Below are 16507 nucleotides of genomic sequence, written 5' to 3'. Positions count from 1 at the left end.
TTCGAGAAATAGAAAATAAGCGACTTTCCATTTTCCACGCACGGCCGTACACTTGTACACTGCAATATGCGTCTGCAATATGGTGTCCGTACCAAAAATACCTAATTGACCAACTGGAACTAATTCAAAATAAAGCTATGCGCTTTATTTACAAAAACTGCCACTCTGACAGCATGACATACTTTAAGGCAACAATGGGTATCCCGCTTTTGGAGAGCAGACGAAAATTACGGAGGCTGTGCATTCTTTATAAGTTATTCCTTTCGGGGTCTTGCTATTTACAAAGCGCCCACCACCCCTCCAGCCGCGTTGACCACTCTCTCAAACTCCAAGCTGAATATGGGGCTACCGAGTACTTTTATCACTCACCATTGCAGGCTGCCATTCGCGATTGGGATTCTCTTCCCGAGCATGTCAATGCGTCACAATCATACAATGATTTTGTGCAAAACTGTGAGATGTTTTATTTGTGTTAACCCTCTAATAGTTATGCAGTGTATTGTGTACATTTGTTCCCCCCTTTATGAAATGCCTTCTGTAGGCACTAAAGGTATATGAATAAATAAATAAATAAATAATTGCGACACACTGGCGGCTGTTCCAAATTGTGGAGCTCGTCAAGTTTTGTGACCACAATGACGCGATACAGTCGTACAATTCAATGTGGATCATTCAAGCTACCACGCCTAATCCTTGTGATACTATTCCACACGGAGAAGGAACAACTCAAAACCCAGCTAATATGTTTTGAAAATAAAATGTACACAAACACCAAGTTCTCGTGGTACTCTTTCTGGTTTTCTGGACGCAGTACCTTCTATTGTGCAACGTGTATTATCTGATTAAATAGTTGAATAAGTGCTTAGGTGAAACATACTTAAACTACAGCGAAATTCCCGTCACCTTGTTAATATGATATAATAGGCATAGGGTATCACGCAGTGCAATTGTTTCTCTTTCACCGGCAAAAGGATCCCGTATTACGTGCACAATATCAATAATCCCTCGTGAAATCACATGATGTCACGAGAATGATCAGAATCATACTCACAATACTGACACATCCAACGATCAATACGATGTTCCTCAAGTTCCAGATTGCATCGTCGTCATCATGGTCATACAGGAACACCATCCTGGTTGTTCTAAACGATGACTTCAGCGAACTGTACCACACGAAGTCGGAATCCTTTTTCAACATTGCGGCTTTGCTTTCAGGCGCACGTAAAAAAAAAATGTAACACATCCATTCAAAATGATGAGAACTGAATGTCAGTGTCACTTCATCTCGAGATCAATGCTGCTGATGTAGATGCTCTGACACGACAGACGAGATTTAGGAAACACGTGCAACGCGAGGTAGATCACATCTGATCGCTAAGAGATATTCAACTGCATGGGAAAAGGCGCGCGACTGCCTCTCCACTTGTTTTTCTCCCCTCGTGAACGTGGAAGAGAAAGGGAAATGTAAACAAGTGTGCTCAATGAGAGAATTTCAAAAACGTTGCCAGTGAACCGGATGGAGCCACAACTGGCAGCGGTCCACATACGGAACCGGTTCAGCTACGTTCTCTGGGAAATCTGCTTCTCTGTAAGAGGGAAAATGCTCGTGTGACTTCCGAGCAAAAGCGAGAACGCTCCCTCTGTAAGGACTGTGATTATACGCCGATCTATGGATTCGCGATATAACGGAGCAAACAAAGATGCCTATTGTTCTGTGGTGGACAGACGAGAAAATAATGAAACATATCTAGCGCGTAAAACAAATTGCGTTCCCGGTCAACTCTTCATACGGTGCACAGGATTCTGCTGTTCAATCCCGTATCTACCGCACGTAACCTGTTTTCCCGCATACCTCGCCACTATATGTAGCTCACATTTTATTCATTTCATGCTATAAACAAACAATAACAGTTATCATATCAAACAGCATACATGTTTTTCGCGCAGTTTTCCAATAGTGTCACCCGGCCTGTATTTAACCGGCACGGCTCGTGCTTCGTTGCTTGTGCCGGCAGCCGGTTGAAAGCCAATATCGGTAGTGTCTTGCCGGTATTTTGTCAGAGAAGGCGTTCCACGGTCAACTTTCGGTAAATTCCGCGAGTCCATCGAATAAATTTGCAAAGGGCCCAGCTCGGCAGTGGTACTGGTTGTACTATCGTGAGCTTTATGAAAAGGAACATGCGAGCGCGTGGCAGATAACCTCCTCTGCCACTTGTGGTGGCGCTTTGTGGCAGAGGTGTGCCTAACTCGTTACAAGTAACTCGTTACTTGGTAACGGTTACTTTTTTTGGTAACGAAGTAACGATTCAGTTACTTTTTAAAATATGGTAATAGTAACGGAATCAGTTACAAAAATTGGTAACTCGTTACTGACGTTACTCGTTCCTTTTCTTCAGCGCGGGGCAGCACATTTCGGCACTCCGTGTGGCGCAATGCGTGCGGATCTGACCTGCGTGACCCACGACCACGTGTGACTCAAAGTATTATTGCAATCCCTGGCTGGATGTGTTGTCTTTTCTCTTGTTTCCGTAATCTCCGACCATCACTCCTTCCCAAGAATGGGCACCAATTGTGTTATGGCTACAAAAAACGCGATTCCACTTCTAGCCTTTTCTTGTGTTTGCTAAGCTTCTGAGCGCCCTAAATCATGACGCAGCCCCTCGTCTGTTTTCGGGAACCGTTGGTGATCGGTGGCACGAGAACCAGTGTCTTTTCTTGTGTCTTCATAGTCTCCGATCACCCCCACTTCGGAAAGAAGGAAAGGTCCAGGCAAGCTGCTATAGACTCATGGTAAGGGGCCGAGAGACACGGACCACGAAGGACGGACGACACATTATCAGACTCAGCAAAAGGTTTATTACAATACCCATACCCAAGATGCGACGCAGAGGGGCAACAAGACAAAACGAAGGGTCACTAATCACGTTGACACGTGTGGCGGCTTGTCTGTTTGATCCTTTAACTATGCGCGGTAACGTAAAAGTAACTCGTTACCTGTGAGTAACGAGAACTCGTTACTTTTGTATGTCGGTAACGAGTAACGTATTTAGTTACTTTTTTCTGTAGTAACGGGTAACGGTATTTAGTTCCTTTTTTTGGGTAACGGGCACAAGTCTGCTTTGTGGTGTCACATGAAAGGTGAGGGTTTCGCTGTTCTGTCCGCTGCCGGCACCCCTGCCCTATCAGCCTGTAATACCAGACAGTAACAGCGTCCCTCGCTATTATCAGTTGTCAATGGCGTGCGGTGGGAGTGACGGCTGCAGAAGATACGGCACCGCCCTTTCCACTTCCACACAGAATGAGCCACAATGCGTCGCTGTAAGTAACGGACGAGGCTATCTGCCACGTTCCCTTTCATAGAGCTCACGACAGTACTTTCCATTAGAGAGTCGAACCGAAAATACTATCGGTTCGGTTCGGGTTCAGTTCCTGAAGGCTACTATAGCGCGGTTCAATCCGGTTAATTCTAAACGGTTCACGATTTCGGTTCACGAACCGGTTAAAAAAAAAAGAAACTTCCCTCCATCGGAATGCCGCCGTATGCGTGTATTGCGCTCCAACATTTTTGTTGTTACATTTTTGTTAATAATTACATTTACATTTTTGTTGTTAATAATTGTTTGTTGTTGTTAATTTTCTATGGCGGACTGGCACAGGAGATTGCAACGCTTGTGGTGACCCAGTTTGGGGGACACATGGGGAGCCGTCCCGTGACCTCATCTCCCCCAGGCGATCCCTCGACACAGGAACTTTCCACTGGCCAGTTTGGCCGCGTGGGCCGATTTGGCGCATGGAAGTAGGTCAGTGGAAGGTGTCGCGGGAGGGGACCCTGGGGAGGAAGGGGTCACTCGTGCCTGGGACTTGGAAGTGAGCAGACATTGCAGGAATAAAGTCAGAATGTAAGTTATTCCAAACCTGTGTCAGAGTCATTCTTGGTTGGCGATAGGGAACGTACCGGTTATTTAGACCACAACCCGGTGGGGAAGGCTACTTGCAGGAGCAAATCCCACATCTGGCGCCCAACGTAGGCCTACGTTCCTTTGTCGTCAATTGAGGGTGGTTCTGAGCGCTCTACATTTTGGGGCCCTGTTAGGATTTTGGGGGAACACGGGTGTTAGGCGCCTCGTGGCATGGTAGTGCATACGCGATCCATGGAAAATCAGTCCGGGTCGGCAACAAACGGGGACACTATTAACCCCGGCGAGGCAGGAGCACGTGGCGGCAACGGCGATGCCGGAACCAACACGGGGGCAGGTGTGCATCCACCTCTCCCCACTCCACAAGCGGTTGATACCGCTAGCTTATTGCTGCAAGTGACAAATATTGTCGCTTCATTGACCCAGCAGTTGAATGCGGCGCAGACTAGCCCGCATTCTACTTTTCCCCCACGGCTCCACCCGAGTATGACAATTCCGACGTACTCGGGATACTCTGATAGAAAGTCGGTAGCTGACTTCCTATTGGAGATGGAGACCTATCAGGTTGCATCTAGAGCGTCCGACGAGGTAGTGCTAGGGCAGGTCTTGCCAGTAGCTCTAGTGGGGGACGCCGCTCGATGGCGAAGGCTGCAGAAGCCTTTCACCTCGATGGCGGACTTCCGGCAGCGTTTTAGGGAGGAATTTTTGCCACCCGACTACGCAATGCGTGTGCGCGAAGAGTTAGCTTTTCGCACACAGCACGCCGACGAGAGTCTCATTGAATTTGTGCGCGCAATTCAGGAACTCTACGATAGGGCCGACCCGACGGCCACAGATCAGGATAAGGTTTCGCGTGTTATACGGCAGAGCCATCCTAGCTTCCGTCCGTATCTACGGGGGCGAAATTTCGAGAATCTTGATGCGCTTGCACGAGAGGCTCGTGTGATTCAGGCTGATTTATTGTCTGAATTGCGGTACCAACCTCCACCGCGCCCGGAACTATCAGTTGAGCCGGGTTGCGCTTGGGCGGGTGTGAAGGACTCCGTTCCACGGGGAAGGGAAGCGACGTCCTTGGTTGCGGACGCGGGAAGCCGGTCGGACGTCATCGTCCCGCCGCGCTCCCTGGATCCTTTCTCCTTTGAACAGAGGCGCCGCGCGGGGTTTGGCGAAAACTCACGCGGCGGTCCGAGGAGTGGAACATCCACTGCTCGGAGGGTTCAGGATAGACAGAACCAGGTAGAGAGGGACCCCAGTAGCAGAATGCCACAGGCGGACCGCGGGCGGGCGCAGCCCAGATGCTATGGCTGTAATCAACCAGGGCATTACAAGCGTGACTGTCCTATGCGTCGGGGAAATTTCCGCTCGGCGCAGGGAAACTAGTAACGCCGGCGGCGGCAGTTGGGGTTAGCCCTAATCCGTCGTCGGCAGTCAGAGAGAGCTCGGGGCGTGTGTTTCATACCTCGCCGCAGTCTTTTGCCGAGGATGGATCAGTTTTCGCCCCAATAGCTTGTAGAGTTCAGGAGTCTGCTCCTGTGTTCGGTCCGTACATAGGCGTAACAATAGCTGGGAAAGAGTACATTGGCCTGGTGGATACCGGTGCCACGCTCTCGCTAATTGGAGACGCCGTGTACGCGCACTGTCGTGAACGAAATGTCCGCGTCAGGAAGGTTGATATCCCTTTGCGGTTAGCATCGGGAATGTCCAGTGCTACAGGCGCAGTGAGACTTACAATGCGCTTTAGCGGGGGACGGTGCAGACAACGGTTCATTTACCTGTCAGGGCTGTCAATCCCAGTTATTTTGGGACGAGATTTCATTGTCCGAGAGGGATTGATTCTCGATTTAAAGGCAAACGGATATCGGTGTGGGGGACCGCTAAGCCCACTGATTCCTTTCGCCTCTCCTTCACCGACTGGCCATTTAACCAGTCGTGTGGATACCCACTCGTCAGAAACTAAGCTTGTGCAAACTGTGGGGAGAATCCCACAGGATATCGAGCGGGTGGTAGCGTCTTTCGGGGGCAGAGGAGTTGAGCGCGCCAGGCTCTTGGACGCTTTGCTACCCTTTTCCGAAATGTTTACGGAGCACCCAGGAACAACCGATGTTCTAGAACATCGGATTGATACTGGTACTGCGAGGCCCTGGCGGTGTAACCCCAGGCCCCTCAGCGCGCGTAAGAGGGATCTCCTTGACGCGGCGCTGGATGAGATGATTGCGACAGGCGCGGTTAGGCGGTCGCAGAGCCCCTGGGCTTTCCCGGTGGTGCTGGCACCTAAAAAAGATGGGACGGCAAGACTGTGTGTGGATTATCGCCAGTTAAACGCCGTGACGGTCAGAGATGCTTATCCTTTTCCGTCCATCGAGTCGATCATGTACGCGTTGGGGAATGCCAGCGTGTTCACGATTTTGGACTGTAGCAGGGGCTTTCTGCAGATTCCTGTAGGGGAGGAGGATATCCAAAAGACGGCATTCACGTGTCACAGAGGCTTGTTTGAATTTACGAGACTCCCTTTTGGATTGTCCAACTCGCCCGCTAGTTTCCAGAGGCTAATGGACGTCGTGCTGGATGACGCGAAGTTCAATTATGCCATGGCTTACATGGACGACGTAGTGGTATTTTCTAAGTCGTTCGATGAGCATCTCGTTCACTTGGGCAATGTGCTAAGTCGGATGAGGGACGCGGGGTTGACCATTAATCCCGGCAAAGTTCAGCTTGCATCCCCCAAGGTGGATCTCCTTGGTTTTGTAGTTGATCTTGGTACGCTAAGTCCGAATGAGGATAAATTGAGGGCCATACTCGAGTATCCTCGTCCGCATGACGTCAAGAGCCTTCAGAGGTTCCTAGGAATGGTTGGCTTCTATCGCCAGTTCATCCCGCATTGCGCGTCCTTAGCAAAACCACTGTACGAGCTACTGCGGAAGAATTCCCAGTGGGCTTGGGGGCCTAGGCAGGAGGAGGCGTTTCGCTCCTTATCACAAGCTATAGCGGATACAGCTAAATTGTGGTTGCCAGATCTTAACAAGCCGTTCGTTATGCAAACTGATGCAAGCGATTACGGGCTTGGTGCAGTGTTGCTACAGGAACACGACGGTGGTCTATGCCCGGTCGGGTTCGCTAGTCGCACACTGTCGCCGGCGGAGATGAACTATTCCGTTACGGAGAAGGAGTGCTTGGCGGTAATGTTTGGCTTGAAAAAGTTCGACATGTATTTGGATGGGACAACTTTTACCATTCAGACCGACCACCAAGCACTCTCTTGGCTGCAGCGGTTGAAGAAACCGTCAGGCAGATTAGCACGCTGGGCGTTAGCACTTCAGGGCTATTCCTACCATGTAGAATACCTGAAAGGAAACGCGAACAAAGTGGCAGACGCTTTGTCCCGTGCGCCACTGGGTTACAGCTGTGAATTACAGCAGGAACCTCAGTGTCAGGGCAGGTCATCGACCGGTTGTGTGGGTGACTTAAACCTGGTTAGAGCCGCTAGACGCGGGAGGTCCTCTCTCCCAGCGGAAGAGAGAGGAGGGGAGATTGGGTGCGCGTGCGATTACGCTAATCTCCCGGAAGGCGTGGAACGGCAGACCGAGGAGGGGGATCTCGTGGCCGCGATTGGTTTGAATCGGGCAGGTAACTCCTTGTCTTGTGGCACGATCGTGAGCAGGGAAGAGCTCTTAGAGGCACAGAAGTCGGACGGTTTATGTCAGCGGGTGTCGGAAAAGCTGGCGGATAATAGCGCAGCTGACACCGGTAACGCTGGCAGGGATGACGACGGGTGCCTCGACTCATATCTCTTGAGTGAGGACGGGCTTTTGCTGCGATATGTGCCCGGGTTAGACGAGGAGGACGAGAGTGTTTCCCCCTTCAAGGTCGTAGTTCCCAGGAAATTGCGAAGGGTGTTTATGCGTTATTTCCATGACTCAGCCCTTGCGGGTCACGGCAGTGGCAGCAAGACTTTTCATAAGTTATGCCGCGTCGCGACCTGGCCGGGGATGAGGCAGGATGTTATGCGCTTTACCCGGAGCTGCCCCGTGTGCCAGAAAGCAAAACCAAGGGGTGGTAAACCCCCAGGGTTCATGCAGCCAGTAGTCAGCAGCTACCCCTGGCACATAGTAGCGTGTGACGTAATGGGTCCATTTCCCAGAAGTCCACGGGGGAATCAGTACCTGTTGGTGGTTACTGACCACTTTTCTAAGTGGGTGGAGTTATTCCCGCTTAGGAAGCTGGTGTCGGAGAGAATATGGGACCGGCTGATGGAGACCTTTTCCCGATTCGGTTTTCCGGCACAGTTGATCACTGACAACGCCAGTTATTTCACTGGCCGAGTCTTTGTCGACTCTTGTGCTGCACTTGGTATTCAGCACAAGAGAACGACGCCGTATCATCCCCAGGCGAACATTACTGAAAGAGTGAATCGCAACCTTAAGCATATGTTGGTAGCTCTAACCGACAGGCACAAGGATTGGGATGTGCGTCTTACTGAGTTGGGATTTGCAACCAGGACGACAGTAAACAGGTCAACGGGGTTTTCCCCGGCATACCTTAACTTTGGGAAGGAGGTTGCTTTCCCATTGGAGAACGGACTGAGACAGTGCACGGAGCCGATTGCTCGGAATCTGTCGAGGTACGCGAGCGAGCTGCGTAGTCGGCTCACGGATGCGGTGAATTCCGCAAGAGAGAGCTTGGACGCCGCCCGCTCGGAACAAGCGCGTCAGTACGATAAGGGGCACCGTCCTCTGTCATATGAAGTAGGGGATTTGGTCTTGAAGCGCACACACCCGCTGAGCAACGCTGCTATAGGTTTCGCAGCGTCACTGGCGCAGCGCTGGGAGGGACCTTTTCGGGTGATTTCCCGATTATCTCGCTTGTCGTACCGACTCCGTCGTGTGAACACGGCGGAGGAGACAGGGCCCGTTCACGTTGGCGACTTAAAACGCTATCATGAACGCGACCACGCGGCGGACGAGGGGGACGAGTCTATCCGCCCACCTAATCAGCTGCAGGGTGACCAGGGCGGCTTTAGCCCAAGGCAACGTGGTAGGGCGGCATGCCCTACCCGCGGCGGAACACGGGCTGTAGGTCAGCGTTCTCGCGCGTACAATTTGCGCGCGCGATAACATTTCCGTGTCTCCGCACGTTCTGTCTTTTCAGGACCCCCAACCCCAGGCATGCCACTCCGAACGCGGTCGTCAGAGACCGTTCGGCAACGAGGAGCACCCGTCTCCCGAGAAGAGGCTCGAGGACTGCGCCCTCGGCCGGACCCACCCCGCGGGCGACTCCCAGTCACCATTCCGTAGCCACCTGGACCGTGCAGGTCGGGGAGGAGCCAGTGTGCTTCGTGTCATCGAGGAGGTGGCGCGACCAGCCGCGTCCCCTCCGTGGCGGTGCTTCGGAGACCGTGGCAGCCACCTTCCGGGGCCATCTCCTGTCCGACCGGCACCCCTCGGAGCCCCCGGCCGTCTACACGGAGGAGGAGACGGCTCGTCTCTGCGGGACCTGCGGTGGGTTGGTGATCCACCGCACAACCCACGAGCTGGGTGACCGTCACCGGACCGCAGTGGCCGCCCGAACACCGGCGGTCCCGGACGCTCCACCTGCGCCCTCCGCCGAGGACGCTGTCGCCGCCGCCCTGCGGATCCTTCGGGAGTTTCGGCCGGAGCTCCTGCTGGAGGCCGGGTCACCGCCGTGCGGCAGAGCCACCGCCGAGGACCTTCCCACCGCTGGCGTCACCCCCAACCCGGTGCCCCCCAGCGACCAGGCCCCGAAGTCGACCGCGGCGTTCGACCAGGAACTGATGGACTTTCTAGGTTCGAACCCCCCGTCGGGGCCTTAGGTGGGGGGGAGTGTGGTGACCCAGTTTGGGGGACACATGGGGAGCCGTCCCGTGACCTCATCTCCCCCAGGCGATCCCTCGACACAGGAACTTTCCACTGGCCAGTTTGGCCGCGTGGGCCGATTTGGCGCATGGAAGTAGGTCAGTGGAAGGTGTCGCGGGAGGGGACCCTGGGGAGGAAGGGGTCACTCGTGCCTGGGACTTGGAAGTGAGCAGACATTGCAGGAATAAAGTCAGAATGTAAGTTATTCCAAACCTGTGTCAGAGTCATTCTTGGTTGGCGATAGGGAACGTACCGGTTATTTAGACCACAACCCGGTGGGGAAGGCTACTTGCAGGAGCAAATCCCACACGCTCATGGCGGATGTTTGGAACGGTTGAGCAAGGAAGACGAGGAACGTGTACTATTAAGTCAGATGTTCTCCTCCTACCTCGATCAAGGTCAACTGCCGATTTGAAGATGAATTGGCCGATTCATGTGAGAAGTTGAGGACAGGGGCCGTGCCATTATTTAACACTTTGCATACACTTTAATTGTAAGTGAAAAGCGTACGCCCTGCTTTCGTAGCAAATCGCAAACATAACTTTGATCATTTCAATTTGCGCTATAGCACCCCATGTAACTGGTTACATCCCATTTCGCCCATTCCCATTTCGCTAATCCGGATTATCGGATTAAAGAACTTACTTATCAGCAGTCAAGCATAACGAATGTATGCTTTCACTAGTCCCTCTTGAGTGGTTTCCGCCGCATTCGCGTCACAGCCGCCTGTTAAAAATACCACTATACCGAACAAATTACGGTCATCGATCATTATCATACACTCTCCCAAGCACATTTAATTTTTATTATAGGCAAAATATTAATATTCATACGCTCTCACGATCCTCATTGCGAGCATTATTTGTCCAGTCTACCTGAGGCTGTTATTACATGACCGACTGATGTTTGTTTTTGCTTATTTTTGACCAGTGCATAACGTGTATTGTACAGTGCTTCTTTGTACCTTTTCTTATACTTGTATTTTGTTGGTTTTCTCCTTCTATATTTGTACACTGTTGCAGCTGCCACAGCAACATCCATACGGAATAATGCCCCAGTCAAGCGGCTACTCTGCCGCTTTTTGGCATATCCCTACATTGTATTTGCAGTTAAATGGATAATAAAGGAAAAGGAAAGGGAAAGAGGCAGGAAGGGTGACAGGCATTAGGCGAAACGGGACTGCCGTACAATCTCATTAGGCGAAACGGGACTGTCGGCAAGTGGGCGATCCTTACATGCCCCGCCCGGATGCTGACGTCTGCAAGAAATGAATGTGCTCCTCCGACAACAACCTTACGTCGTCTGAAACAAGGACCCTTACATTTGCAAATGAAGGTATGCACGATGGGGAGCGGACAATTGCTCACCATTCCAGAGCTGGGACCGCACATTTGCTCACCCCGTTCTATTTTGCCACGAGCCCACCCTGACAGTTTCATAATTTATCTTAATATTTTCCACTGTGTGAAACAATGAATTATAATACGATTTTTTTTTTTTTTTTGTATCGCGTTGTATAAGCGTTGTACTTTTTCCGATCAATTTTATGTTTCGTACCTTTTAGAAACGAATGCATCATCTGACAGCTGATAAAAGAAAACAGTTTTGGTCTTCCCTTGGTGGGGAGGTAATGACTTCCATAACGTAAAATATGGCAATCTTTGATCTGTCAATCGTTCTCGCAACAAAGAAAAGCGAGCTACGGCCACGGCTTTATAGCCGCGGCCACAGCTCGCTTTTCTTTGTTGTTTGGAGGTACTGAACACAGCATATTAGTCGGCATTTGTGTGGTACTCATTTTCAAGAAGCAAGGAAATAAGGGGTGGGGGGGAAACCTTCCAGTGCTCGTTATCTGTACCGGTAATACTAGAATAAATAACACCACCATCACATATACAAAGCGGGAAGCACAAAAAGACCATTCCAACGTTTACGTAGCCATGGAATTTCCATTCCTGAAGCATACCATTTAAAAAAATTTCAAGGCTCCAGTAATTTTGGTTCCAAATTTTTACGGCACGACCATAAGGATTAATTCGCGAAGTCAGGGTTGAGGTCTGTTGCCTGACTACTTAGTGTACTTAGCACTCAGCAAGATATTACTCTCACGTGCAGCGTTTCGTAAAAGCAACTCTGATACACGTTATTTTTTAATCGCTTTTGCACTTGGCATGGACGCGAAATTTCCACTATTTCAGCCAGTCTGCTTCGTAACGCCGTTACAGTAGTCGATACTGTATTTCGGTACCCGAGTGCCGATCGCGATATTTTGCTTGATAAAATATATATGCTTGAATAAAACCAATAAGGTTGTAAAGTTTTGTGAAGATATGAAAGTGACATTGGGCAGCACGCCGGCGGACCGCCTTCTTTCCTCACGTGACGTAGGCGAAGTGGGACTGTCTGCAGCATGCAATAGGCCAAATGCGACCCCCTGCAGTTCGAAGTCCGTGAACCTGCTAAGAAATGGCGAGATAATCCGCTAAAAAGCATAAGGCAAAATGGGAATAGGCGAAATGGGAAGACACGATGTAACTTTCACTTACGTAGTGATTGGCCCTGAGTGTACTAATCGGTGATGAACCAACTAATGGCAAAGGCCACCACCCTTGCTCAAAATCAGCACCAGCACCGCCTGTGAATTGAAGGAGTGAGAAAGAGTGAACTATGAAAAAATGAGTAGACTGGGAAGTAATTGCATTTTCTAGTTCCCTTGATTGCAATTATTCTCCATTTTTGTCCCCTGGCCCTGAAATTTCCTACTCAGGACATCATATAGTTACTAAACTTCGCAAATCTCTGAATGCAACAATCCATCTAGCCAATATAATTCCGCAATTATTTTTGCCCACAGAGTGAAAATAGTGGTTCATCCTTGGCGAATTGTGTCTTATGCATGCCTCAATACTTTATCTTACTCGATATATCACGGTTCATGGTTTAATTCAAAGTATTTTCATTCATGCACATGAAATATATATACAGGGTGTCCCAGAAAACGTGTCACTGAATTATAATAAAAAAACTACACCACCTACAGTCATGCGGTCAATGGCATTTGTTCCTACTGGGTTTTTGCCACCTCCTCATGTGAATGTCGTGTAACGTAAGTTTAATTATGTAAATTTTTGCGAGCTTAAGTCGGAAATTTGCCTAGTAAAGGTCACTTCTTTACTCCACCAATGTGAAGAGCGTGTCTAATTCAGTCAAATTAATGATAATTTACAGGGATATTAAGGAGCTATCCCATCGGAAAAAATAGCCGAACATCATGCTCTACGGAGGTCGCACAGAATAGCGCACGATGAATTTTTCAGCGCAATCTTTGTCAGTCCGACGAAAGGAGGTTGGAAACCCAGCCCTCCCCGACGTCGTAGAAAGAGATAAAACAGGCATGGCTTATCACGCCCGACTTTCGCTGGGATAATGCTTTCCCTCTCCCAATTTTAGGAACTGTTACTTTTTCTACTATCACTCTGTGGGCTGGCTTCGGAACCTCCTTTCGTCGCACTGAGAGCGGTTGCGCTCAAAAAGTCATCGCGCGCTATGGTCCGGTGTTCCGAAAAGCTTGATATTAGGCTTTTTTTTTTTCGATGGGATAGCTCGTGAATATCACTGTGAATAATCATGAATTTGAGTGAATTCGGCCCGCTCTTCATATTGGCGGGGTAAAGAAGTAACCTTTACTTGGAAAATTTCCGAGTTCAGTTCGCAAATATTTACATAATTAAATATGGAGTACATGACATTCACATTAGGAGGTGGCAAAAACCTAATAAGAACAAATGCTGTTGACCGCATGATTCTAGGTGGCGTAGTTTTTTTATTATAATTCAATGACACGTTTTCTGGGACACCCTGTATATATATATATATATATATATATATATATATAAGGACTATGAGGCCAAAGCGTGAAATGCAGTCCCCACTCCGTGACATTGATTTAGCCCCATGCATTTAGTCCAGAAAGGGACTAATGGTTATTCAATTCATTTAGTCCCCAAACGGACTAAAGTTGCTCACACAGAGCAAATTTCGTCCTTTGTGCATCGTCCATTGCGACGCTCCTTTGTGATACAACCAGGGGCGGATCTGGAGGGGGGTTAGGGTGTCCTGATCCGTATCTCAGTTTCTGTCTACACATAGTGTTTAATTAACCTAGAATCACTGCGTCCACCTGTGTTCCGTTTTCTGGTGGTGTCTTTCGACTGTAGTGTTTGTAGAAATGTGTTCGCGGGTTTATTCCTGCGTCCAAAGTGATTCTACGCGTGTTGTGCTGTTTCTTGGCACAGCTGTTATCCTACGAAGAGTCTATCAAGTGCGGAACTGGAATGCTGTCATGAGTTGGAGCGTGAATAACACGTTCGGACGCTGTCGCATTTCAAGGACTGGCAACAAAGACAGGATTACGTTTGACACAAACACTTTCCGTTTCGCTATACTGTGCTCTTTACAAGCAGCGAAAGAAGATGCTCATCGTGAAATTACGCACTCATGAGACTGGCTCGTTACAGGAATTGAACAGTGTGTTTGTTTTGCTTCAAGTTCGAACTTATAGCTACAATGTGTCAGCAAGCGCAACGCAGTAGGCTTTGTACAGTGCACACATGTATCAGATCTTTGAATCAGTACTCTGTGTCAAATAAATGTCTCTTTTAGCGAAAAGTTGCTTTAGTTATTCTGAAGACCAAACAACGGCGGCATGAGAACGGCTCTATACTTCGTAAATGTAGCGCAAACCTTTGAGGATCACCGCTTTCCTCCTTTCTCACGCGGTCTACGGCGTCTTGCCAGGCTCCCACAGCTCCCCATAGAGCCCATAGTTTGAGATAATTCAGGCAACATTGGACATGCAACCAATGAAAATGAACTATGATGCCTACCTTTCGGCCAATCAGGAGTCTCTCAGTTTGGCTCGCCTTTCGGCCCGGTACTGGCTACCATCGGCTTTTACTTTTACTGGTTTTCATGCCCGACGCTTGTTATTCCGTATTCCAGAACAACTAGGCAAATTTTTGACAAAATACACATTTATTTGAAACATCGTACTGATTCAATAGTTTGACACAAATATTCACCGTGCCTACAGAGTCCAAATCGTTGCGCTCGTTGACCAAGTTCGAACTCGAAAAACACACACACACTCTAGTCCCAGAAGTGAGCGACGCTCACACGATTTCACGGTGAGCATCTCCTTTCGTTGGTTGCAGTGCGAAGGTTTCAAAGAAGCGGGCAATACTTGTCGCACGGACACCGAATCCTGTCTCCGTTGTGACTGAATTTGAAAATGCGACGGCGCTCACAAGTGTTCCTCAGGCGTCAGCTCAGCACTCAATTCCAGTTCTGAACTCGAGAGAATGTTCGTACGTAGGATACTTGTGTCGGGGAAACATCACAACACGCGCTGAGTCACTTTGCCAAACAAACAAATCTGGGACTTCTCTTTGAACAATGCCATCATACCGTAGTGTCAACTGACATCGTCGAGGCGCGAGACGCCGCTGCCACTTCTCTACCCTTCCCTTCTCGTAACTGCCCGCCAGACAGGCAGCCCGCGAAAGAATGCGCTTTTGAAACGTTGCCAACCAATAGCGGAGCGCGCAATGTCCTTCGGCCAATGGGTATCAACTATGATGCCTGACGGAGTAATACCACGTGTTTATGACGTGCGAACATTTTTTCAGAGCCGCGAAGAAGGGGAGCTGTGGGGGCCTGGTCTTGCCTCCTTCATTGGGCTTTCGCTATCACGTGTAGCGGAGCCGCTTTCGTAGCCGCCATTTCGGCCGCAGAAAGCAGGGAGAGGTGTAGGGAGTGCCAATGGCAAACTATACGACTGCGCTTGTTTCTGAGTCTCCCTGTCAGTGATTTATGCAAAAATTAGTTCGGGTGCCATACCCGATATGGTGAAGGCAAGAACGTTTTACGTAGCCTTCCATTGCAAGTGTATTTGGGGACGCCCCCATCTCAGCTTTACAAAGGAAAGGCATTCCAGTCCTTTTAGTTTTTTCACGCACACACCTTTATTGTTTTATCTTAGCTTGCCCATGCTGTCGCTGTGCAAACCTTTCATCGTCACCGCGTAGCCACATTTTGCGACCGGTTGGATTTCTGTTTGTGCTCAGGACCATTCCGCGGATAGGTCATGCTTATGCGGCTAATGAACATTAACTGCATTGTTGAGAACGTAAAACTGTGCAGAGTATCATACTGTTCTCCTGTTTGTAAATCAACCTCACAGAACAGTGTTGTGTGTTGACATTCCTGTTGACGTGTGATGCCTTTTTGACAGTTACTTTTTTTTTTCCCCAACCACTTCACGTTATTGAACCAAGTTGAAGCCAACTCGTTTGAACCCAGCACGGTCACTGTTTGAAATGAGCGGCTTTTCCATACGTTAAAACGTGGCAGGCCGTACAAAATTTCAAGGTTGTTTGAATTAACCCAAAGTATGACTTATCGGAGCTTTAATAAAGGACAGCCTAATTAATTATTTAAGCAATGTACTGCGACAGCTACTCCTACATCAATTCTTATGCCACCGATATCTCTCTACTATGGGAAAGAGATCTTTTCTTCTTCTTTTTTCCACAGTAATGCTCTCTGAAACGACAAACAACTGAGTAGCAAAATAGAAAAAGCGACGAGTATAAGGGCGTCCTTCCAACCAGATTCTTCAATGAGGAATTTTTAAAAATTGATAAATACTAGTTCATC

The 16507-nt window shown here is 49.2% G+C and overlaps 3 protein-coding genes across 3 annotated transcripts in view; 2 read left to right on the top strand and 1 right to left on the bottom strand.

Annotated features, from left to right (window-relative positions):
* Positions 1 to 1374, bottom strand: part of LOC135395983 (uncharacterized) — a 105740-nt gene extending 104366 nt beyond the window's left edge. The window contains exon 1 of the mRNA XM_064627060.1: positions 1052 to 1374. Within this exon, the coding sequence (XP_064483130.1) occupies positions 1052 to 1246 (195 nt within the window). The 5' untranslated portion in view covers positions 1247 to 1374. The remainder of the gene's footprint in view (positions 1 to 1051) is intronic.
* Positions 1375 to 4154: 2780 nt separating this feature from the next.
* Positions 4155 to 5300, top strand: LOC135395815 (uncharacterized). Its single transcript, XM_064626905.1, has one exon. It carries the CDS (start codon positions 4155 to 4157, stop codon positions 5298 to 5300), a length of 1146 nt encoding a protein of 381 aa, XP_064482975.1.
* A 692-nt stretch (positions 5301 to 5992) lies between these two features.
* Positions 5993 to 9747, top strand: LOC135395814 (uncharacterized). The gene is made up of 2 exons (XM_064626904.1): positions 5993 to 8943; positions 9066 to 9747. Exons 1-2 carry the CDS (start codon positions 5993 to 5995, stop codon positions 9745 to 9747), a joined length of 3633 nt encoding a protein of 1210 aa, XP_064482974.1.
* Positions 9748 to 16507: the final 6760 nt, after the last annotated feature.

The sequence above is a fragment of the Ornithodoros turicata genome, chromosome 5 (assembly GCF_037126465.1).
Source record: "Ornithodoros turicata isolate Travis chromosome 5, ASM3712646v1, whole genome shotgun sequence".
In the NCBI taxonomy this organism is placed as follows: Eukaryota; Metazoa; Arthropoda; class Arachnida; order Ixodida; family Argasidae; genus Ornithodoros; species Ornithodoros turicata.
The sequence above is the reverse complement of the archived record's forward strand: the minus strand, read 5'-3'. Positions and strand labels throughout refer to the sequence as shown.

Coding starts and splice junctions, on each gene's coding strand:
- LOC135395815 (XM_064626905.1), top strand. CDS start 4,155: ATGGAAAATCAGTCCGGGTCGGCAACAAACGGGGACACTATTAACCCC.
- LOC135395814 (XM_064626904.1), top strand. CDS start 5,993: ATGTTTACGGAGCACCCAGGAACAACCGATGTTCTAGAACATCGGATT. Junction 8,944..9,065: donor CAGGGCGGCTTTAGCCCAAG/GCAACGTGGTAG, acceptor CTGTCTTTTCAG/GACCCCCAACCCCAGGCATG.